Source organism: Mobula hypostoma, chromosome 1 (assembly GCF_963921235.1).
Source record: "Mobula hypostoma chromosome 1, sMobHyp1.1, whole genome shotgun sequence".
Lineage (NCBI taxonomy): Eukaryota > Metazoa > Chordata > Chondrichthyes > Myliobatiformes > Myliobatidae > Mobula > Mobula hypostoma.
Genome location: NC_086097.1, coordinates 196,868,338 through 196,892,191, shown reverse-complemented (window position 1 = coordinate 196,892,191; position 23,854 = coordinate 196,868,338). Strand labels below are relative to the sequence as shown.

General features: G+C 37.8%; 1 protein-coding gene across 2 annotated transcripts in view; it reads right to left on the bottom strand.

Moving 5' to 3' along the window:
* rock1 (Rho-associated, coiled-coil containing protein kinase 1) overlaps positions 1-23,854 on the bottom strand; it is a 184,861-nt gene that overhangs the window by 71,077 nt on the left and 89,930 nt on the right. For both annotated transcript variants that reach the window (XR_010019714.1, XM_063062743.1), the window contains exons 10-16: positions 21,508-21,667; positions 19,211-19,277; positions 16,808-16,896; positions 16,009-16,057; positions 14,824-14,959; positions 5,393-5,484; positions 5,061-5,307 (exon numbers count right to left, since the gene is read on the bottom strand). Coding sequence is in view for 1 of the 2 variants with exons in the window: in XM_063062743.1 (XP_062918813.1) it covers positions 5,061-5,307; positions 5,393-5,484; positions 14,824-14,959; positions 16,009-16,057; positions 16,808-16,896; positions 19,211-19,277; positions 21,508-21,667 (840 nt within the window). In the remaining variant the exon portion in view is untranslated. The remainder of the gene's footprint in view (positions 1-5,060; positions 5,308-5,392; positions 5,485-14,823; positions 14,960-16,008; positions 16,058-16,807; positions 16,897-19,210; positions 19,278-21,507; positions 21,668-23,854) is intronic.

Here is a 23,854-nt window from a genome sequence, read left to right as displayed (position 1 = left end):
GCCCAGTTCATCCAATCTTTCTTCATATGAAAGTCCTGCCATCCCAGGAATCAATCTGGTGAACCTTCTTTGTACTCCCTCTATGGCAAGGATGTCTTTCCTCAGATTAGGGGACCAAAACTGCACACAATACTCCAGGTGTGGTCTCACCAAGGCCTTGTGCAACTGCAGTAGTACCTCCCTGCTCCTGTACTCGAATCCTCTCGCTATAAATGCCAGCATACCATTCGCCTTTTTCACCGCCTGCTGTACCTGCATGCCCACTTTCAATGACTGGTGTATAATGACACCCAGGTCTCGTTGCACCTCCTCTTTTCCTAATCGGCCACCATTCAGATAATAATCTGTTTTCCTATTTTTGCCACCAAAGTGGATCACATTTATCCACATTAAATTGCATCTGCCATGAATTTGCCCACTCACCCAACCTATCCAAGTCACTCTGCATCCTCTTAGCATCCTCCTCACAGCTAACACTGCCACCCAGCTTCATGTCATCAGCAAACTTGGAGATGCTGCATTTAATTCCCTCATCCAAGTCATTACTATATATTGTAAACAACTGGGGTCCCAGCACTGAGCCTTGCGGTACCCCACTAGTCACCGCCTGCCATTCTGAAAAGGTCCCGTTTATTCCCACTCTTTGCTTCCTGTCTGCTAACCAATTCTCCATCCACATCAATACCTTACCCCCAATACCGTGTGCTTTAAATTTGCACACGAATCTCCTGTGTGGGACCTTGTCAAAAGCCTTTTGAAAATCCAAATATACCACATCCACTGGTTCTCCCCTATCCACTCGACTAGTTACATCCTCAAAAAATTCTATGAGATTCGTCAGACATGATTTTCCTTTCACAAATCCATGCTGACTTTGTCCGATGATTTCACCGCTTTCCAAATGTGCTGTTATCACATCTTTGATAACTGACTCCAGCAGTTTCCCCACCACCGACGTTAGGCTAACCGGTCTATAATTCCCCGGTTTCTCTCTCCCTCCTTTTTTAAAAAGTGGGGTTACATTAGCCAATCCTCAGGAACTAGTCCAGAATCTAACGAGTTTTGAAAAATTATCACTAATGCATCCACTATTTCTTGGGCTACTTCCTTAAGCACTCTAGGATGCAGACCATCTGGCCCTGGGGATTTATCTGCCTTCAATCCCTTCAATTTACCTAACACCACTTCCCTACTAACAAGTATTTCGCTCAGTTCCTCCATCTCACTGGACCCTCTGTCCCCTACTATTTCTGGAAGATTATTTATGTCCTCCTTAGTGAAGACAGAACCAAAGTAATTATTCAATTGGTCTGCCATGTCCTTGCTCCCCATAATCAATTCACCTGTTTCTGTCTGTAGGGGACCTACATTTGTCTTTACCAGTCTTTTCCTTTTTACATTTCTATAAAAGCTTTTACAGTCAGTTTTTATGTTCCCTGCCAGTTTTCTCTCATAATCTTTTTTCCCCTTCCTAATTAAGCCCTTTGTCCTCCTCTGCTGAACTTTGAATTTCTCCCAGTCCTCAGGTGAGCCACTTTCTCTGGCTAATTTGTATGCTTCTTCTTTGGAATTGATACTATCCCTAATTTCTCTTGTCAGCCACGGGTGCACTACCTTCCTTGATTTATTCTTTTGCCAAACTGGGATGAACAATTGTTGTAGTTCATCCATGCAACCTTTAAATGCTTGCCATTGCATATCCACCGTCAATCCTTTAAGTATCATTTGCCAGTCTATCTTAGCTAATTCACGTCTCATACCTTCAAAGTTACCCCTCTTTAAGTTCAGAACCTTTGTTTCTGAATTAACTATGTCACTCTCCATCTTAATGAAGAATTCCACCATATTATGGTCACTCTTACCCAAGGGGCCTCTCACGACAATATTGCTAATTAACCCTTCCTCATTGCTCAAAACCCAGTCCAGAATAGCCTGCTCTCCAGTTGGTTCCTCGATATGTTGGTTCAAAAAACCATCCCGCATACTTTCCAAGAAATCCTCTTCCTCAGCACCTTTACCAATTTGGTTCACCCAATCTACACGTAGATTGAAGTCACCCATTATAACTGCTGTTCCTTTATTGCACACATTTCTAATTTCCTGTTTAATACCATCTCCGACCTCACTACTACTGTTAGGTGGCCTGTACACAACTCCCACCAGCGTCTTCTGCCCCTTAGTGTTACGCAGCTCTACCCATATCGATTCCACATCTTCCCGGCTTATGTCCTTCCTTTCTATTGCATTAATCTCTTCTTTAACCAGCAACGCCACCCCACCTCCCCTTTCTTCATGTCTATCCCTCCTGAATATTGAATATCCCTGAACGTTGAGCTCCCATCCTTGGTCACCCTGGAGCCATGTCTCTGTGATCCCAACTATATCATAATCATTAATAACAATCTGCACTTTCAATTCATCCACCTTATTACGAATGCTCCTTGCACTGACACACAAAGCCTTCAGGCGCTCTTTTACAACTCTCTTAGCCCTTATACAATTATGTTGAAAAGTGGCCCTTTTTAATGCTTGCCTTGGATTTGTCGGCCTGTCACTCTTCTACTCTTCTCCTTAGTACTTTTTGCTTCTACCCTCACTTTACACCCCTCTGTCTCTTTGCACTGGTTCCCATCCCCCTGCTTGCTCACAGAAGGCAAATGGTGGTTGTATATAGTTTGTATTCTGCATAGAAGTCAGTGACCAGTGATGTTCCGCAGGGATCTGTTCTGGGACCTATCTTTGTGATTTTTATAAATGACCTGCATGAGGAAGTAGAACGGTAGGTTAGTAAGTTTACTGATGACAAAAGTAGTGGGTGTTGTGGATAGTCTGGAGGGTTGACAGCGGTTACGGCGTGATATTGATAGGATACAGAACTGGGCTGAGAAGTGGCAGATGCAGTTCAACCCAAATAAGTGTGAGGTAGTGCATTTCATTAGGTCAAATTTGGAGACAGAATATAGTATTAATGGTAAGACTCTTGGCACTGTGAAGGATTAGAGAGATCTCGGAGTCTGTCTATAGGACACTCAAAGCTGCTGCACAGCTTGACAGTGCTGTTAAGAAGGCATGTGGTTTGTTGGCCTTCATCAACCGTGGGATTGAGTTCAAGAGCTATGATGTAATGTTACAGCTGTACAAGACTTTAGTTAGATTCCACTTGGGAGTACTGTGTCCAGTTCTGGTCACCTCACTACAGGAAGGATGTGGATACTATAGAGAGAGTGCAGAGGAGATTTACAAGGATGTTGCCTGGATTAGAGAGTATGCCTTACGAGAATAGGTTGAGCAAACTTTGCCTTTTCTCCTTGGAGCAATAGAGGATGAGCGGTGACCTGATAGACGTGTGTAAGATGATGAGAGGCATTGATCGTGTGGATAGTCAGAAGCTTCTTCCCAGAGCTGAAATGGCTAACATGACGGGACATAGTTTTAAGGTGCTTGCAAATAGTACAAGAGGAATATCAGAGGCAAGTTTTTCCACACAGAGAGTGGTGGGTGCATGGAATGCACTGCCAGTGAAGGTGGCAGAGGCAGATACAATCGGGTCTTGTAAGAGTCCCTTAAATTGATACATAGAGCCTAGAAAAATAAAGGGTTATGCAGTAGGGAAATTCTAGGCAGTTTCTAAGGTAGGTTATGTGGTCTGCACAACATTGTGGAAGGGCCTGTAATGTGCTGTAGATTTCTATGTTCACTCCTTCATCACATTAGGCACCATAAAGAGTTTGAAGATATTGACAATCATCTTGAATACTAACTGTGGTCCCCACCGGACACCCAGCTCTCACCTGTGGCTCCAAGTAGCTGTTTGTATGTGAGAGTGGCCACATCCCGGTACAGTGCTTTGACAGGTGAGCCAGACTAGGTGAGAAAAGCCAGTGCATACCACAGTGAGAAAGGGACATGCCTGTCCTAGCATGCAAAGTCAGTTCTGGTGAATGAGATCTACAGTGAGATCCAATGGTCAGGAAGGCAGTGCTGCAACACTCTGTGGAGAATGAAGGGCATGACGAGGCATAAAAATACTCATGCTCATCCACTGCAACCAGGGAAGAGCCAGGTTGTGACATCTACTCAAACCACTGGACTCGGACTTCCAAGGTCAAGAGTGGAACTGCCCGAGTGCATTTTAAAACTCTCCAGCACAGGTTTCCAGGCATCGTCAGATATGATGGGCAACCACCAATAGTATTGGTAGCGTTCTAATTTGTTCTGTATTTCATTGAAATGCACAATTGCTTACTCGGTTAAGCAACAGTTTATCTTTTTTTATATATCTTTTTAACTCTTCACTCATCAGGGCAGCTGCTTAGTTGGGCCAAAATGTACTGGTACTGATATGCCCTATTTTAATCTCAAACAATCTCTCTAATCCAGATAAAAATCATATATTTATTCTTGTCTCTTTCCCTAATTGGTACCAAAACTTAAAAATATTTTTTCAGATTTCCAACTATCTTTTACCTCACTTGCTTAATCTTAATTGTTCTGATCCTTTACTTTGTTAGTTGTTACTTTATTCAACCTGGTTTGGCCTCTGCATTTTGTGATCAGATTGGTTGAAGATCCAGTCATGTTATTTCAAAGGTGATGCAGATCTACTGAAGTTTTCCCATGACAACAGACAAATTAAGGAAAATCTTCACCGACAACCAAGCCAAAAAATGGTCAACATATGAGCCAGCAAGAAGAAATTCAAGCAGAATTTCCTAGCTTTCAGCAAAATTGGTCCAATGGCTTCTATGGATTGCATTATATGGTAAAAGACCAATGGCTGATTTCACAGATTGATGACGCACTCCCTGAGCACATCCGCCACTTAACTCTCCCCCCACCCCTCCAAATTCAGGTGGTTTCTCATTGTCACAGAGAGATAAAAAGAAAATAATTACCTCAGAAAGGGAGAGTGATTATCTCACTGCTTGTGTATGTCTCAGTGCAAGAATTCAAGTGGAAGTCAAATATATTTTCCTATTTGCCCGAGGGAAACAAATGAACCAAAGAAAGTAATATTTTAACATGTTATTAACAAGTATTAATTTTAAGATGTCTATTACCCTGCAGATCACTGATCACTTCTGAACCATGACTGCGATCTCTTCGTTCAGTGTCCAAAGCAGATTGATGCTGGATAATATCTTTCTCCAGTTGTAGCTTTGTATTCTCCAAAAGTCGGTTTCGCTCCTGCAGTTCACTGTTTACAGTCTCCAAATGGCTCATGTTCTTTGTTAGTTCAGTTTGATTTCTCCGTAACCTTGCTACGGTGTCTGATTCAGTTCGTAACAAAACATTGGCTTCTTCTAACTGTTAACAAACAGCAAACAATAATTTGTCATATTTCAGCTCACTGATCTTGGGAAAAATTTGAGTTTACTAGTTTAGAACTTACTTGTCTTTGTAATTGCACAATTTTCTCATTTGATATCTGGGAGCTCTGAGTCACTTTCTTCAAATCTTCAAGTTGCTCCTTTAACAGAGAACCTTAATAAACAATAACAATGTGTAAGTTACCACCGCTTATCAAATAAATTCATGAAGCAAGGGAGACTGCTTGTAAATTTTTTTAATAAGTACATTGGCAAAAGTATGTAACACGTTACATTTTAATCAGCATGCATTTAAAAAAAGCAAAAATCGGTGTCCTGTGGTTATTCTTATCAGTGTGCAATTCAGGTATTGAGACAATGCGATAAGAAAAGTACATTAAGCACAAATTAGCACAGGACGATACAATGCAATATATCAGAACAGGTGAAAAAGCTTCAGTATGCTTTTAAAAGGATGAAACAGAAGAGACAGAGAAGCTGAGGGAATTCAAGAACACAGGGCACTGATGAGGCTAAAGCTGAAGGAGATTACAGAGATAGGGTAGAGAAAGACTGCAAGGTTTTGAATATAATTAAAATTTTCCAATTGGTTGCACAGGGCAGTGGACAGAGTGCATTAACAACATTAATAACCAGTGCTCATTTTAAAAAATAATCTGGTCTGATTCAGCCTTTCTATATTTGTTACAAGTCAAGGGAGCAGAATTAGGCCACTCAGCCCATCGAGTCTTCTCCAACATCAAGTCTGCCCCGCCCTTCCATTGTAGCTGATTTACTATCCCTCTCATTCCCATTCTCCCACCTTCTCCCCGTAACCTTTGACACCCTTACTAATTAAGAACCTATCAACCTCTACTTTAAGTATACCCAATGACCAGGCCAACATTGCCTCCTGTGGCAATGAATTCCACAGATTCACCATCCTCTGCCAAAGAAATCCCTCCAGAACTCTGTTCCAAATGGATGTTCCTCTATTCTGAGGCTATTCCCTCTGGCCCTCGACTCCTCTGCTATAGGAAACAAATGGGGACCAAAACTGATCATAATACTCCAAGTGTGGTCTGACCAATGCCTTATAAAGCCTCAGCATTGCATCCTTGTTTTTATATTCTAGTCCTCTTGCAATGATTGCCAAAACTGCATTTGCCTTCCTTACCACCTGCAAGTTAATCTTTAGGAGGGAATCCTGCATAAGAGCTCCCAAATCCATTTGCCACTCTGATTTCTGAATTTGCTCCCTGCTCAGAAAAAAGTCTACACCTCTATTCAAAGATTCAAAGTCAAAGTACATTTATCAAAGTATGTATGCAGTATACAACCAAGATTTGTCTTCCCACAGATAGACACAAAACAAAGAACCAAAACCTAATGTGCAAAAAAAAAACAAATCATGCAAACAGCAAAAAAAAATGAGTGAGTAACACAGAATATTAAACATCAAACTGCAGAGGACAAGAACCAGTCTAGGAATGTACATTTTGTTCAATTTAGCACTGTGTGGTTCGTTGACTACAGGCTGCAGAGCCAGCCCACTCTGATCAAAATCATGCAAAATAGCAATAAAAGTAGTAACCAGAAACACAATCTCTTCGAACAAAGTACATTACGATTCACTACCCTATATTATATTCCATCTGCCATTTCTTTGCCTATTCTCCTAATCTGTTTAAATTGATCTGCAGACTTCCGTTTCCTCAACACTACCTGCCCCTCCACCTATCTTCTTATTGTTGCAAACTTAGCCACAAAGTCATCAATTCTACCATCCAAATTATTGACATGTAACGTGAAAAGAACCCCCAACACTGTCCCCACGAAATAGCGCTAGACACCAGAGCCAACCAGAAAAGGTTCCCTTTATTCCCACTCTTTGCCTTCTGCCAGTCAGCCAATCATGTAATACCATGGGCTCTTATCTTGTTAATCAGCCTGAAGTGCAGCAACTTGTCAAAAGCCTTCTGGAAATTCAAGCAACATTCACTTACTCTTGTTTGTCTATCCTGCTTGTCATTTTCTCAAGGAATTCCAAATGATTCGTCAGGCAAGATTTCCTCTTAAGGAAACCATGCTGACTTTGGCCTGTATTATCTTTCTTTTTAAATCTTTTTATTAAATAAGTATACAAAAAGGTAAGCCATATAGACACTAATACATTGTTAGAATATAATAAAATTACAGAAGATATTAATACAAAAAAAATAATACAAACAATGTAATTTAAACATAACATACCAAGGTAACATAATAGTATACTAATTTTATATATATATCAATGGAGAAAAAGAAAAAAAACCCCCAAAAAAAAACCCACCGTGCAACTAACTAAAAGCAACGCAAAGCAATGGGCTAACTTGAAACCAAACAAAGTTAAACTTAAAATCACGTCCTCAATCCCGACCTCCATTAAAAACAGTGAAAAAAAACAAGGGTATATATTACATTAAATGAAAATATTGAATAAAAGATCTCCAAGTCTGTTCAAATTTAAATGAGGAGTCATAAAGATTGCTTCTAATTTTCTCCAAATTCAAACATAATATCGTCTGAGAAAACCAAAAAAAGGTAGTTGGAGCATTAAGCTCTTTCCAATGTTGTAAGATACATCTTTTCATCATTAAAGTAAGAAATGCAATCATTCTACGGGCTGAAGGGGAGAGATTACTGGAAATTTTAGGTAGTCCAAAGATAGCAGTAATAGGGTAAGGAGAGATATCTATATTCAATACCTTGGAGATAATATTAAAAATGTCTCTCCAAAAAGTTTCCAAAGTAGGGCAAGACCAAAACATATGAGTTAAAGAGGCTATCTGCCCCGGACATCTATCACAAAAAGGATTAATATGAGAATAAAAGCGCGCTAACTTATCTTTGGACATATGTGCTCTATGAACAACTTTAAATTGAATTAGGGAATGTTTAGCACAGATAGAGGAAATATTGACTAATTATAAAATCTGCCCCCAGTCATCCACAGAAATGGTAAACCCCAATTCCTGTTCCCAATCTACCCTAATCTTATCAAATGGAGCTTTCCTAAGTTTCATAATAATATTATAAATCATAGCCGATGCACCTTTCTGACATGGATTAAGGTTGATTATAGTATCTAAAATGTATGTAGGAGGGAGCATTGGAAAGGAAGAAAGTATAGTACTTAGAAAATTTCTAACTTGTAAAATCTAAAAAAATGTATTCTTGATAAGTTATATTTATTAGATAATTGTTCAAAAGACATAAGGGAACCATCTAAAAATAAATCCAAAAACCGTGAAATACCCTTAGTCTTCCAAATTTGAAAAGCACGATCCGTAAAAGAGGGAGGAAAAAATATATTACCTAAAATAGGAATCGCTAACCCAAATTGATTAAGATCAAAAAATTTTCTGAATTGAAACCAAATACGCAAGGTATATTTAACTATCGGGTTAGACACCTGTTTAAGGTGTTTCCAATCAAAAGGAAGAGAGGAACCTAAAATAGAGCCAAGTGTAAAACCCTGAACAGATTGTAATTCCAATACTACCCATTTAGGAATGGATAGTATATCCTGGTCCAGTAACCAGAATTTCATATGTCGAATATTAATTGCCCAATAATAAAATCTAAAGTTAGGTAATGCTAAGTCTCCATCTCTCTTAGCTTTCTGTAAATGTATTTTACCCAGTCTCGGGTTTTTATTCTGCCAAATAAATGAAGAAATTTTAGAGTCAACTTTGTCAAAAAAAGATTTTGGAACAAAGATTGGTAACGCCTGAAATATATATAAAAATTTTGGCAAAAAAAACATCTTAACTGCGTTAATATGACCAATCAAAGTTAAATATAAAGGAAGCCATTTAGATGAAAGTTGAGTAATATGGTCTATTAATGGTAAAAAGTTAGTCTTAAATAAATCTTTGTATTTACAAGTAATTTTAATCCCAAGATATGAAAAATAATTATTAATCAATTTAAATGGAAATTTATAATATAAGGGAAGTTGTTTATTAATCGGAAAGAGTTCACTCTTACTAAGATTTAATTTATAACCTGAAAAAAGACCAAATTGTGCTAATAACTCTAAAACAGCCGGGATGGATTTTTGAGGATTAGAAATATATAAAAGTAAATCATCAGCATAGAGTGATAATTTATGGGACTTTAAGCCCCAAGTTATCCCAGTAATATTTGGAGATTCTCGAATGGCAATTGCAAGAGGTTCTAATGCAATATCAAATAATAAGGGACTAAGAGGACAGCCTTGTCGAGTACCTCAAAAAAGAGGGAAAAAAGGTGAACTTAAAGAGTTAGTACGGACCGAGGCCACAGGAGAATAATATAAGAGTTTAATCTAGGATATAAATTTCAAGTTGAAATTAAACCTTTCAAGCACCTTAAATAAATAAGGCCATTCTACTCTATCAAAAGCTTTCTCGGCATCTAAAGAGATAACACACTCAGGAACATTTTGTGAGGGAGTATAAACGATATTTAACAGTGTACGAATATTATAAAAAGAGTAACGACCTTTAATAAAACCCGTTTGGTCTTCCGAAATAATAGAGGGAAGTACTTTTTCTAATCTATTTGCTAATAACTTAGAAAAAACTTTAGAATCAACATTTAATAAAGATATTGGTCTATAAGATGCACATTGAGCAGGATCTTTATCCTTCTTTAATATTAAAGAGATTGACGCTCTATTAAAAGATTCAGGAAGTTTACCAAGTTTCGATGAAGCCTCAAAAACCCTACAGAGCCAAGGGATTAATGAAGGAGCAAAACATTTATAAAATTCTACGGTAAACCCATCAGGGCCAGGAGCTTTCCCCAAATTCATAGAGAAAATAACATTCTTAATCTCATCCATGGTAATAGGAGTATCTAACATAGAAGCCATATCCTGTGAAATCTCAGGGAAGTCTAAATTATCTAAAAAATCATTCATATATTTAGAATCTCGAGGAGACTCTGATTGATATAAGGAAGAGTAAAAATCACAGAAGGTTTGATTAATCCCCACATGATCAAGTATTAGTCGATCATTTTGGTTATAAATCTGATTAATTTGAGATTTAGCATAATTAGACTTCAATTGATTAGCCAACAGTTTACCAATTTTGTCACTGTGTACATAAAATTCACTTCTTGTTTTCTTTAATTGGTTTACAATCGAGGACGAGAGTAATAAACTGTGTTCCATTTGAAGTTCAGTTCTTTGTTTATATAACTCCTCAGAAGGAGCTATAACATATTTCTTATCAATTTCCTTAATCTTGTCCACAATTACCAACTCCTCCTGCTTCTGCTTCTTCCTCAAAGCAGCAGAATACGAGATAATCTGACCACGAATATAAGCTTTAAAAGTATCCCAAAGAGTGTTAACAGAAAAATCCTCTGTATGGTTAATTGTAAAAAAAAGATCAACCTGTTCATTCATAAAGTTAACAAAGTCCGAGTCCTGAAGCAACAGCGAATTAAAACGCCATTGTCTATTATTTTGTATATTGGCCAGAATTTTAATAGAAAGCTTAAGTGGAGCATGATCCGAAATGGTTATAGAATCATAATCACATTTAATCACTGAGGGAATAAGACAAGAATCAATAAAGAAATAATCAATTCTTGAATAGGAATGATGAACATGTGAAAAAAAAGAAAAATCTTTTTCCTGAGGATGCAAAAAGCACCAAATGTCCGTCGACCCAGAATCAGAAAGAAATGAATTAATCAAAGTTGCAGATTTATTAGGTAAGGTCCGTAAAGGAGCCGAACGGTCCAAAGCTGGAGACAAACAGGTATTAAGATCTCCGCCCCAGATCAATGAAAACTCATTCAAATTCGGAAACTGATTAAATAATGATTTATAAAATTCCGGACAATCCATATTAGGAGCATAAACATTAACCAAAACTACTTTTTTATTAAATAGTAAACCACTAACCAATAGAAATCTACCATTCGGATCAGAAATAATATCATGCTGTATAAAAGTAACCGAGGAGTCTATAAAAATAGAGACGCCTCGAATCTTAGCACTGGAGTTCGAATGAAACTGTTGTCCCTTCCAGAATTTAAAAAAACGTAGTCTGTCCCCCCTCCGCACATGGGTCTCTTGTAAGAATAAAATTTGTGCTTCAAGTCTCCGGAACACTTTAAAAACTTTTTTCCTTTTAATAGGATGATTAAGACCATTAGTATTCCAGGAGACAAAATTAATAATAGACTCCATAAACCCTAAAGTCAACCCACAACAAGGAGGATTGACGATAGGCTCGACCCACGAACCCGGAGAGGGAACAGAAGATACAAGAGATACCGGGAAGTAGAACGCAACCCATACTTCAATAATGTATATAGCCCAAGAAGAAAGAAACTAAAAAGTGAAGCCCCTCCCACCACCCCCACCCCATGTCCCGAAAGCTAAGTCTAACGCAGACCAGCCCGAAAGAAGCAAGCACTAAAACTACCCCCATGACTTCCGGTATACGCTCCCTAAAAAAAAGTGTAAATATAAAAAAGATCAGCTGATTATAAAACAGTAAAAGAATAAAAAAAGATAACTCAATTAAAATAAACACATAACAGAATAAAAACCAGAAAATATATGAAAAAAAAACCGCAATAAACCCCAGACCCATGAATAAACAGAACAACAAAAAAGAAATGATTATTAACATAAACTAGTTATAAAAACCTACAAAACAAAATAGATTTTAAAAAAACTACAAAATTTAAGGCCACAAAGGAAATACGTAAAATGACAATAAGGAAGTAATCACCCAGAATCCCCTGGGAAAAAGAAGAAATGACACAGTTAAAAAGAAAGTTTAGCAACCATATTAAGTAATCAAAAATAAACTTTTCTGCCCATATAAGGCAAAAAAAAATTAAGACCGACAAATTCACAGCCTCCGATCAGCGGAGATAGTTAAAAAATTACAATTAAGATGTTGAAGGTGAAAATTGATCCAAATAACTCTGGGCATCCGATGGAGAGTCAAAAAAACGGAGGGCTCCATCCAACGTACGAATCCTTAGACGTGCAGGGTAAAGCAGCGCTGGTCTTAAATCCATCTTGTAGAGTTCCGACATCACAGATCTGTAACGAACCCGTTGATCCCGGATTGGTTTACTGAAATCTTCCACGAATCGGAATTTAAGATCCAGAAAATCAATGAAACCCTTAGATCGAACGAATCGAAACAGTTTCTCCTTGTCTTGAAAGTAATGAAACCGTAAAATAACATGTCGAGGTCTATCTGACCTAAGCGAGTATGATGGAACTCTGTGAACACGATCCAATAACGGTGGTTGGTCAGGAAATACAGTAGGAAATGCATCTTTTAAAAGTTGAGAAAAATACTTCATAGGGTTATCAGATTCAACAGCTTCACGCACCCCGATCATTCGTAGATTCTGCCGTCGCATTCTAGATTCTAAGTCTGAGTTTTTAAAGGTCAGAAAATCAAGTTTCTTCTTCATTACATTAATTGTTTCTTCGATTTTCCCCATCTTAAGCTCACTTTGTTGTGTGGATTTTTGAAGATCAGATATGGCCGACTGATGTTCTGTAATAGATGTTTGTATCTTATCGATTGAATCGGCAATTTTCTGGAACTGAATTGAAATTTCCGCACGAATCAGCTCCGTAACAGAGGTTGAAATTTCCCTTTGAATTAACTCCGATATAGCTTTCAAAGTCACCGGTGGTTCAGTCGGAGGGAAATCGGTACCTTTCGGTTTAACCGGAGGTTTGCCATCCTTCTCGTTTTTCCCATTCTTAGACATAGCAGATCTTAAACGCATCCAGTTATCGAAGAGCCCAATTTAATTCAAAGTATTGTAAAAGTTGATGCCTTAATGGTTAATTAAAATATAGCTGATCAGAAGAAAAAAAACTCAGAGGTAATGGAGCGAGTCAAGAACGCGACTTCACTCCATGAGCGCTACCGGAAGTCACCTGGCCTGTATTATCATGTGCTTTTAAATACCTTAAAACCTCATCTTTAACAACGAACTCCAGCATCTTACCAACCACTGAAGTCAGGCTAACAGGCCTATAATTTCCTGTCTTTTGCCTCCCTACCTTCTTAAAGAGTGAACTGACATTTGCAAAGCCAAATGTTACTAGACAGATGACACAAATATCAGACTCTTATAATACTTCTCAAAATTTATTCAATTTTGGTGTCCATCTGTAATTCACAAGAATATGACAGCCACTTGCAATGCCAGATTTATTCAAGTACTGCCTTTTCTCTACCATGGCCCCTATTTGACTTGCCAGTTTCAAACCATATGGACTGATCATCTGAAATTACTTCAAAAACTTGACATCAAAATTACTTAATTTCTCCATTCAAGATATAAGGATTTATCAATAAATGAATGGTATATTCAGCACTCAAACTGAAGATACTATGTTAATAAGGAAAAACATGGGAATGTTACAGAAAACTATTTCAAAATTGTTTGTCACAATAATTATCCTGTATCATTATATCTTTCTCTAATATGGAGACCAGATCTGGTCTAATTAAGAGTGGACCACAAATAACCCCGCAAACACGAGGAAATCTGCAGATGCTGGAAATTCAAGCAACACGCAAAGTTGCTGGTGAATGCAGCAGGCCAGGCAGCATCTCTAGGAAGAGGTACAGTTGATGAGACCCTTCGTCATGACGAAGGGTCTCGGCCCGAAACGTCGACAGTACCTCTTCCTAGAGATGCTGCCTGGCCTGCTGCGTTCACCAGCAACTTTGATGTGTGTTGCACAAATAACCCCTCTCCTTTTCAATTAACAAAGTATAGATCAGAACCGTTTTTTCCCCTACTTCCCATACTTCTGCTTTTCTGTCATATTTAGAGACAAAGACTGTGTTTATTAAAAAAAAACACTTTTTTTAAACCAAGACAGTTTTGCATATTCAACAATACTGAAATCTATTTGCCAATTACAAATTCATTTTTCTAAATAGGTCTTCATCTATTTTGTTGCATTTCTCCTTCCAATTAAGAATCATGAATTGTGATCCTAACTAACAGGCATAGATTTGCTTTCTCTCCTTGTAAATCTTAAGTAAATGTAAAAATCTCACACATAACTGTTCCTGCCAACCACAGGAGCCATAATATTAGGAGTATATTAATATTACTGTTCAGGTCAAAATAAGTTTCCTTGGAATACAAAGCATTACATCTTGACTTTTCCAAGAATCTTCACTACTTTTCTGAAAGCACTCTGGCATTTGACTTACAATAATGATAACTGAATCTAAACTAATCACGGAGGGACAATTTTAAGGGATGTGAAGGATGGAAGGCTAAAGCTAGAACAGAGCACTCTGTCTAATGAATGGCAAAGCAGGCACAGGGGCTGAATAACTTGCTCTGCTATCTCAAATCTTACACAAAATTCTTCCAAGTTTAATTTGATGGTCAACTCTGCTCATTTTTAAAATATCACCACTTTATTTAACAGAAACACATCAGATTTTGGCATGGAACTCACCCTCATTTTCCAAATTGCGCCTCTTTTCAACCTCTTGCTCTAATTTCCTTTGATATTCATTGACCTTGTGCTGTGCCATCAATTTTTCCTTCTCAAGCTGAGACAAGTTAACTTCTAATGTTTTTCTTGCAATACCCTTTGGATAAAAGCAAAACAAGAAACATTGGAGAACAGAAGAGTAGCTTCACAATTAGCTTCAGTACACAAAACACAGAATTCAATAATATAGCAAGACTTTTTCCTGAATGTAACTGAGTTTTGACCTAAAAAGCAAAATTCTTGGTGGGTTTCCAAGTGGCAGTGATAGAAAGATTTTTTTTACACTTTTTAGATCGGAAAAACACAGAGAAACTACAATATCAATTGTGCATGTCGAGCAACATCTATGGAAATGAATAAGCAGTTGACATTTTGGGCTGAGACCCTTCATCAGGTCCTATATTGGTAATTTCTAAAGATTAGTAACCAAAACATTTCCAACTATTTTTTTTGTAAGTCATTGAATTTTGTTAGAAACCTAACTGAAAGTGAAGTTCCCGATATAGCACATGTATGATGTGCTTATGCACAAAGGCACCAGATGCAATCAGTAAAATCGAACAATGTGTGCTGCACATTTTGACTGCACTTTCACAACAATCTTACATAAAACTCCAATATTGATCTTAAAAGGAGGGATGAAACTTACTTCAGCATTCAAGTATGGCTTGTAATTCTTATGAGACATTCTATCTGAGAAATGTTTGAAGGGTAATCCTTGAAGCATTTCTTACTCCTTGCTCTGAGTCTTCACATAATCTTGAAGTCCCATGCCTTCAGGTCAACTGTTTGACCAGCTACAAGCCTCCCAACTAGATTACCGAAAAGCTAATATCAACTCAAAAATTTTCACTCAGTGGACTACCCCTCAACCATGATCATCTGCTCCCTACCTTCCAGCCGAAAATAACTGTTCAGTTCATTCCCAATGCATCATCTTTGACCTGCATGGATAATACCCTGTCCAAATAACCTCCGTTCAAAAATCCTGATCCACTTTCCTACCACCACCAACCCCAAGGATATTATCTCTAAATAGGAATAAGAAGAACTATTCCAACATTTTCAAAACAAATCTTAAGTATACACATAGAAGTAAATGCTAGTTAAATATTACAATAAATAATAAATATGAACACAAATCACCTCATCGTCCAGTTCTTTTGCAATTTTCTCCAACTTCACATTTCCTGTCCTGCAAACAAAAATCAATAAACACTTTCAAAAGCAAGGAAAAAGCACAGTAGACAAATTCTTGCCTAGCATATTTGGTCAAAATACTCCTCAGAGTATCTGCTTTCTTAAATGCAAGCCAGCATTTGTTTAAATGGAAGTCTAGGACTTCTCATGCACATGGTGTGCTACACTCTTTTTCTCCTGGGTGTCCAAAGGAATGTAATGGAGAAGCTTAGTTTTTTGTGAAATTTGGAGAGAGAGACGGAGAGTAGCCTCCAAGTCTGTAATGCTAAAGATAGAAAAAATCCTGACCCCAATGCTTTTGATAGGGATTGTAAAGTTACAGAGAAAAAAAGTTGAGAATAGATATCTTAGAACTATTTTAGGTCTGTTTATTATTTTATTATCTATGTTTGAAAATATTTTAGCCAATTTTATTTATTTAAATAATTTTGCACTTCCAAAAAAAATTGAGATACACCGGTGAATAGGCCCTTTGAGCCACGCTGACCAGCAATCCCCTGATTTAATCCTACTTAATCATGGGATAGTTTACAATGACTAATTAACATACCAAACGGTATGCCTTTGGACTGTGGGAGGAAACCAGAGGACCCAGAGGAAATTGTCTTTAAACTCTTCCAAGTGCAAGAGACTACAAGATAAGTATTCCAAGTTGAAACCAAACCTTTATGGAAGTGGAATGACCAAGGCTAACAGGCCCATGCCAATAGGAGCAGTTATTAATATGTCATGTTATAGGACTTACTTGTATTTTTGTTCCCATTCATCCTTTAATTGTATTTCATTGTGCAATCGCTCTTCAAGTTCACCAATTGTCTTTTTCAAATTTTCAATCTTAAAACCAAAATAAACCAGGTTAAGTACTAGTTATCGAACAACTTATCAGCCCAAGCTAGCCAGTTTCATAATAAATTTCAATTCATGGTCTCATATATAATTATGCACTTCATATTTTGAGTTCTAGCTTCCATGCAGCAAGAAGTTAGTCCATACCTTGTAATAAACAGTGAGCTACCAGAGCCCAGTGCAAGCAAGCCATTATGATCCTGCTGTTTTTTCCAGTGTATTCTTAACAAAAAATATCAGCCCCAAGCTGATTTCAAAACTATCATTTGATCATTGTACTCCGACCATGATTTAGAGTCATATTTTGCCCAAGATAAATTGCTGATATTACATTTGCCATATACATTCATTTTGCTTGAGTCTTTTTTAAAAAGGTTCATCATAGTTTAACTTCACGTTTTGGCTTTAAAGTTAAAGCACATTTATGGTGTCAGATGTGTAACAGTGTCCTTTTGCAGATATCCTGAACTCTTTAGTCGTAATAATTACCTGCTACTAAAATGTTTCCCAAAATTAAACTTAAAGTAATTCATTAAAACATTTAGTTTGATACTTAACAATTATTGAAACATAAAAGTTTAGGGGTAACATGAGGGGGGACTTCTTTACTCACAGAGTGGTGGCTGTGTGGAACGAGCTTCCAGCAGAAGTGGTTGAGGCAGGTTCGATGTTGTCGTTTAAAGTTAAATTCGATAGATATATGGACAGGAAAGGAATGGAGGGTTATGGGCTGAGTGCAGGTCGGTGGGACTAGGTGAAAGTAAGAGTTCGGCACGGACTAGAAGGGCAGAGATGGCCTGCTTCTATGTTGTAATTGTTATATGGTTAATTACTGTTGACTTTATCCACCAGAATGCATACTTTCTAGGAAATATTTTTTCTTACCTTATTTTTTCTCCAATTTATAATGTACTACGTTACTTTTCTACACTTTTCTTTTAGCCGTTAATACTTACCTGTCTCTTCCACTCATCTATATGCATATCTATATATTTAACAGTATTTTTTGCTAAATCCCTTATTTGTATATCAAACTGGGGAAGTGCTTACTACATCCACATACAAATCAGGCATCAAGAAAAAAAAGTAGATTGAACATTAACTTCTTGTATATACTACCTCCAAATTTTCAAACATCAGCAAAACAAAACTTCCTCCTGAATTAGATTGCCCTCTACATTTCTTTTTCAACGCTATTTTATGAAGGTCCTTAATACATTACTTTTGATAATTTGGTTTCTTTTCCACTTTTCCTTCCTATGAAGAAAAGCAAGTGGCAAGTTTTTTCAAAAAATCAACAATTAGAAAAAATTGCACTTATATGGACAGCAGCAGGTTAACATTCTGGTACAGCAAAGAATTTAAAACAGAAAATAATTTGGCCTTCATTGCAAGGGAATTGGAGGAATTAAAGCAAGGTTCAATTGTACAAGGTTTTGTTGTTGCATGTACAATTTTGGTGTCCAACTCTAACAAAGTTCACACCTGTTTAATAAATGATGCAGGATAGATTCATTTAACTTCTTTAGTGATGTGATGGCATTTGAGCAAAAATTGAGCATGATTGACCAAGGAAATCAACTCGTAATCTAACAATAAAAGGTGATTTCTTTCAGATGTATGAGATTCTGAGAAGGGTTGAAGTGGACTATCCACCTTAGGACCTTAGGACCCTGGAGTAAATCTCAGGATAAGGTATCAATACTTTCAGAATCAAGGTAAAAAGAATTTTTTTTTCCCCATTTAATTGTAAAAAAACTCTAGCCTCAAGAATTCATGAATGCCAAATAATAGGTTAATTTTAAGAGTAAAATCAAGTTTTGATATTAAGGTAATTGAGAGATTGGGGATAGACTAGAACAGTGGTTGAAAGTTTGGAAAGGACATCACGATCTTTTGAATGGCAAAGCAGTTTTAAAGGTCACTTTGCTCCTATGTTTTTCACATCTCCACAAGTTCTACCGATCTTCCTCATTCCCTCAGCATTGTGTGACAGAGTTCTACCAAACACCATAAATCTGCTTCTCCACTCGAGTATCTAGCTCTGAAGAATTTGAAAAAGCTACTTCAAAAAAATATTGAAGTGACCTGTAATGATGATGCCAATTTTGTTTTTCCTCTCCCATGTGTTTCAAAAGCATTCTTGACGTATTACTCTGAGACTCACCTTTTTACTTTAGTAATAAACTTTTTACAATAGTTTTTCTTGAATTGCAGAGAGAATGTCAAAACTGTGACAACTGCATCAAGAATTGCACTTAACTACTGGAGGATCATCTCAACCCAATAACAAAATGCTTACTTGGCTATTGTCCATGGTAGAACGAGTTCTACAATCACTTGCTTGTTTAGGAGTACCAGATGAATTCCTATTAAGAGAATAAAAACAATGAAACATTTATGGAAACAGCTATTACCATTCTCAATATAACTTTATGTCAAAGCAGTTAATACTGAAAAACGCAAACACGAAGAATTCTGTAGATGCTGGAAACTCAAGCAACATACAAAGTTGCTGGTGAACGCAGCAGGCCAGGCAGCATCTCTAGGAAGAAGTACAGTCGACGTTTCGGGCCGAGACCCTTCGTCAGGACTAACTGAAGGAAGAGCTAGTAAGAGATTTGGAAGTGGTGGGGGGGGAGATCCAAATTGAAAGGAGAAGACAGGAGCGGGAGGAATGGAGCCAAGAGCTGGACAGGTGATTGGCAAAAGGGATATGAGAGGATTGTGGGACAGGAGGCCCAGGGAGAAGGAAAAGGGGGAGGGGGGAAAAAAACCCAGGGAATGGGCAAGGGATATAGTCAGAGGGACAGAGGGAGAAAAAGGAGAGAGAGAGAGAGAAAGAATGTGTGTATAAAAATAAATAACAGATGGTGTACGAGGGGGAGGTGGGGCATTAGCGGAAGTTAGAGAAGTCAATGTTCATGCCATCAGTTGGAGGCTACCCAGACGAAATATGAGGTGTTGTTCCTCCAACCTGAGTGTGGCTTCATCTTTACAGTAGAGGAGGCCGTGGATAGACATGTCAGAATGGGAATGGGATGTGGAATTAAAATGTGTGGCCACTGGGAAAAGCATATTTTCATCAGTTGGTCTGTGACATTTGGCACTATAAGTTGCCTTGTGTGAATGACAGCTGTGGAGCAGAGATAACAAAGGCAGAAGGATACACAGAGAAATAAATGCTGAGAATGTTTGACCAAATGCTTCGAGACAGGTCCAGCCGAGGACAGAATTCCCAAGGGATGTAGGAGAGGAATAATTTTCTAGGTATTAATCCTTGATAAACATCAGTTAAGATATTACTGTTTAAAAGATTAACTATTTCCTGATACAGAGAGCCATGACATTCCCTAATGCTTAAAATTCAGTGAAAACAGTAAATTGTTAAATTCAGATGAGAAATATGTAGGTACATTCTATCCAAATTTACAGTAGGTAGAGATCAGTCAATGAATACGTCATTATTTGCAAATCTGTTTTACAAACTTTGGGATAGAAATCCTTCAACTTGTAAAAATATACCATGCAAAGGTGACATTTGGGATGGGTACACCTCTATGTTAACAATGATATTTTAATGCACACTAACTTTCTATTAGTCCTTGACAATTGTGGTGGTGGGGAAGAGGAAGAGAGTGAAGAGAAAGGAAGAGAGTGAAGAGAAAGGAAGGGAACTGAGGGGAAAGATCATGAGTGTTAAAAACTAATGGAATCAGAGAGAAGATAGTTCATTTTAAGGCAGCAGGAGAACCTAGGAGTAAAGTCAGGTTGTGGGGAAAATAGATTGTCAAGAGCAGAACGGAAAGCAGATGTTGAAAGTAGCAGGAAAGATTGAGTGTAGATCAAAGATGATGTCAGAGGTGATCAATGAGAAAAGTGTGGGTTTTATTTTCTACTTGAGACCTACTTTGCAGGCAAGGCACATGCTACTCATGTAACACACATCAAAGTTGCTGGTGAACGCAGCAGGCCAGGCAGCATCTCTGGGAAGAGGTACAGTCGACGAAGGGCCATGACGAAGGGTCTCGGCCCGAAACGTCAAATGTACCTCTTCTCAGAGATGCTGCCTGGCCTGCTGCGTTCACCAGCAACTTTCATGTGTGTTGCTTGAATTTCCAGCATCTGCAGAATTCCTCGTGTTTGCTACTCATGTAACATATATTTATGGAAAAAAATAAATTGTTAAAGAACATCACACTTGCAATTTGTACTTGTTGACAATACTGGACTTGCTGGGCAGGACTCAGTGACAGGCTGGCCAAAAGTAAGCATTGTGAGCACACAGAACCCAATTGCTCTTCAGATATAATTGAATCACAACACATGAAAAAAAAAATTAGTCTTTAATGTCCTTTTAAAATTTAAAATCTTGATTTCATGGCTTTGCTTTTTGCTTTAAACAAGTTGAATGTATTTCAAAGAAAATGCTAGAAACACTCAGCATGTCAGGCAACAATTGTGGAAAAAGAAATATAATTAACATTCCAAGTCTGAGTCCCTTCATTAGAACTGAGAGCTTCAGCATCTTTGTTTTTACTTCAATATTATGGCGCCTGGTGACTTTTTGACTTTTTCATTCAACATGGTTATACTCACTGGTGGTCTCTGTAGTATGTGAAGCCAACAAAAGGTAACTGATTTCCAACAAAGGCTTTCGGTACAGGAAACGTTTCTTCCTCACCTTTGTCTTCTTCCAAATCATCAAAATTGCTTGTGTCAATGTCACTACTTAGCTCAGGCACAACAGGTGCAGAAACTAGAATAAAACACATCCATGGGTCAATTGCATTATACACAGGAACATCACATCAGTTCTATTCAGCATTTCTGGCTGGTTCTACCAATCAGAAAGATATCAACTGACCTTTCCTCTATAAACATTCTTGCCTTACAAAATACCCTCCATTGCACATCAGAAAATTTAAATATAAATTTACCACAATGTTCACAATTTTTTGAAAGCAAGTGATTCAGATTCCTGTTCCATCCCAATTCAGAAATAGCTTAGATTTAATTTTGAAGAATATTCCCATTATCTAGATTCTTTGGCCAAAGAACAGTCTCTACACACTTAATCTACAAATCCCATCTCAGTTTGGACGCTTTATCAAATCATCATCTTCCAAACTCATGAACATATATAAAAAAAAATTGAACTTGTTTTATAATTTAACTCTCAGCCATGGTCTAATCCCTATACAATTCTCCAAGCTCTTCTTCAGTGTTTGATATGAACCTGACTGTGAACCTCAAGCTTATGTCTGTCGAGGAATCTAAGTGTGATGAAGCACAAATTCAATTTTGTATTCCAACTTCACTGAGATGTGGCACCATCACCAACATCACATACCCACCATGAAAATAAATTCACTACGCATTTAACCTTTATGTGGAAGCATATAATAGTGTAACAAGTGCTAGCATTGTCAGTTTCAACTTGCCTATTCTGCTCTTTTTGAGTCAATCCCATTAAACAGCTTATTTCTCATCCAGTGCCCATTTCTAATGAAGGCTTTCACCTGGTGCAATAATCAATGTTTTCTCTGCAGAGCGAATAATTGCTTTACTATGGTTTTAGTATTGGAAGCACCTCTATTTTAACATTGTGATGCTAGTTTTAAAATCCCTTTGGGCTTGACGAGTCAGATTCGACAACTCTACAACCCTCTCTTGACGTTGTCACTCCTCCAGTGATGACACTTAGGGAATGAGACAGGGCATGTGGATAGATGTCTGTGTGGGTGAACACTTTGCATCTAGTGATCACAATGCCATTAGTTTTAAAGTAAAAATGGAAAAAGATATGTCAGGTCTGTGAATTGAGATTCTAAATTGGAGAAAGGCCAATTTTGATCGTATCAGAAAGGATCTGGCAAGTGTGGATTGGGACAGGCTGTTTTCGCTCAAAGGTACTCTTGGTAAGTGGGAAGCCTTCAAAAGTGAAATTTTGAGAGTACAACTTCTGTACATCCTGTCAGAATAAAAGGTACAGATAACAAGTTTTGGGAACCTTGGTTTTCAAGAGATATTGAGGCCCTGGTTAAGGAAAAAAAAAGAGATGAGTATAGCAGGTATAGGCAGGTAGAAACAAATGAGTTATTTATGAAGTCCAAGAAAAGCAAGAGAATACTGAAAAAGAAATCAGGAGACGCTAAAAGAAAGCATGAGGTTGCGATAGCAGACAAAGTGAAGGAGAATCTTACGGATTCTCCAGATATGTAAAGAGCAAAAGGATTGCAAGGGACAAAACTGGACCTCTGAAATATCAGAATGAAGATCTCTGCGTGGAGCCAAAAGAGATGAGAGATCTTTAATGGATTTTTTGCATTTCTATTTACTCAGGAGATGGGCACAGAGTCTTTAGAAGTGAGGCAAAGCAGCAGCGAGGTAATAGAGTATTTACACACTACAGAAAAGAGGTAAGTGCTGTCCTGATAAAAATATGGGTGAATAAATCCCCCAGCGGACAAAATGTTCGCTTGGAGGCAAGTGCAGAAATTGCAGGGGCCCTAGCAGAGATATTTAAATCATCCTAGCTAATGTTAATCTACTATTTAAGAAAGACTAAAATAAACCAGGAAATTATACTGATACCAGTAGTGTGAAAGTTATTGGAAGGTATTCTAAGGGACTGGATATATGAGTATTTGGATAGACAAGGACTGATTAGGGACAGTCAGCATGGCTTTGTGTGTGTGTAACCAATCTTAAAAAGTTCTTTGAGGAAGTTACCAGGAAAGTTGATGAAGGCATTTGATAAGGTCCTAAAGATGGATGGTCAAAAAGGTTCAGTCACTTGGCATTCAAGATGAGGTAGTAAATTGGATTAGACATTGGGTTTGTGGGTGAAGCCAGAGAGTGGTAGCAGATGATTGCCTCTCTGACTGAAAGCCTGTGACTAGTGGAGTGCCCCAGGGATCAGAGCAGGGTCTATTGTTCTTTG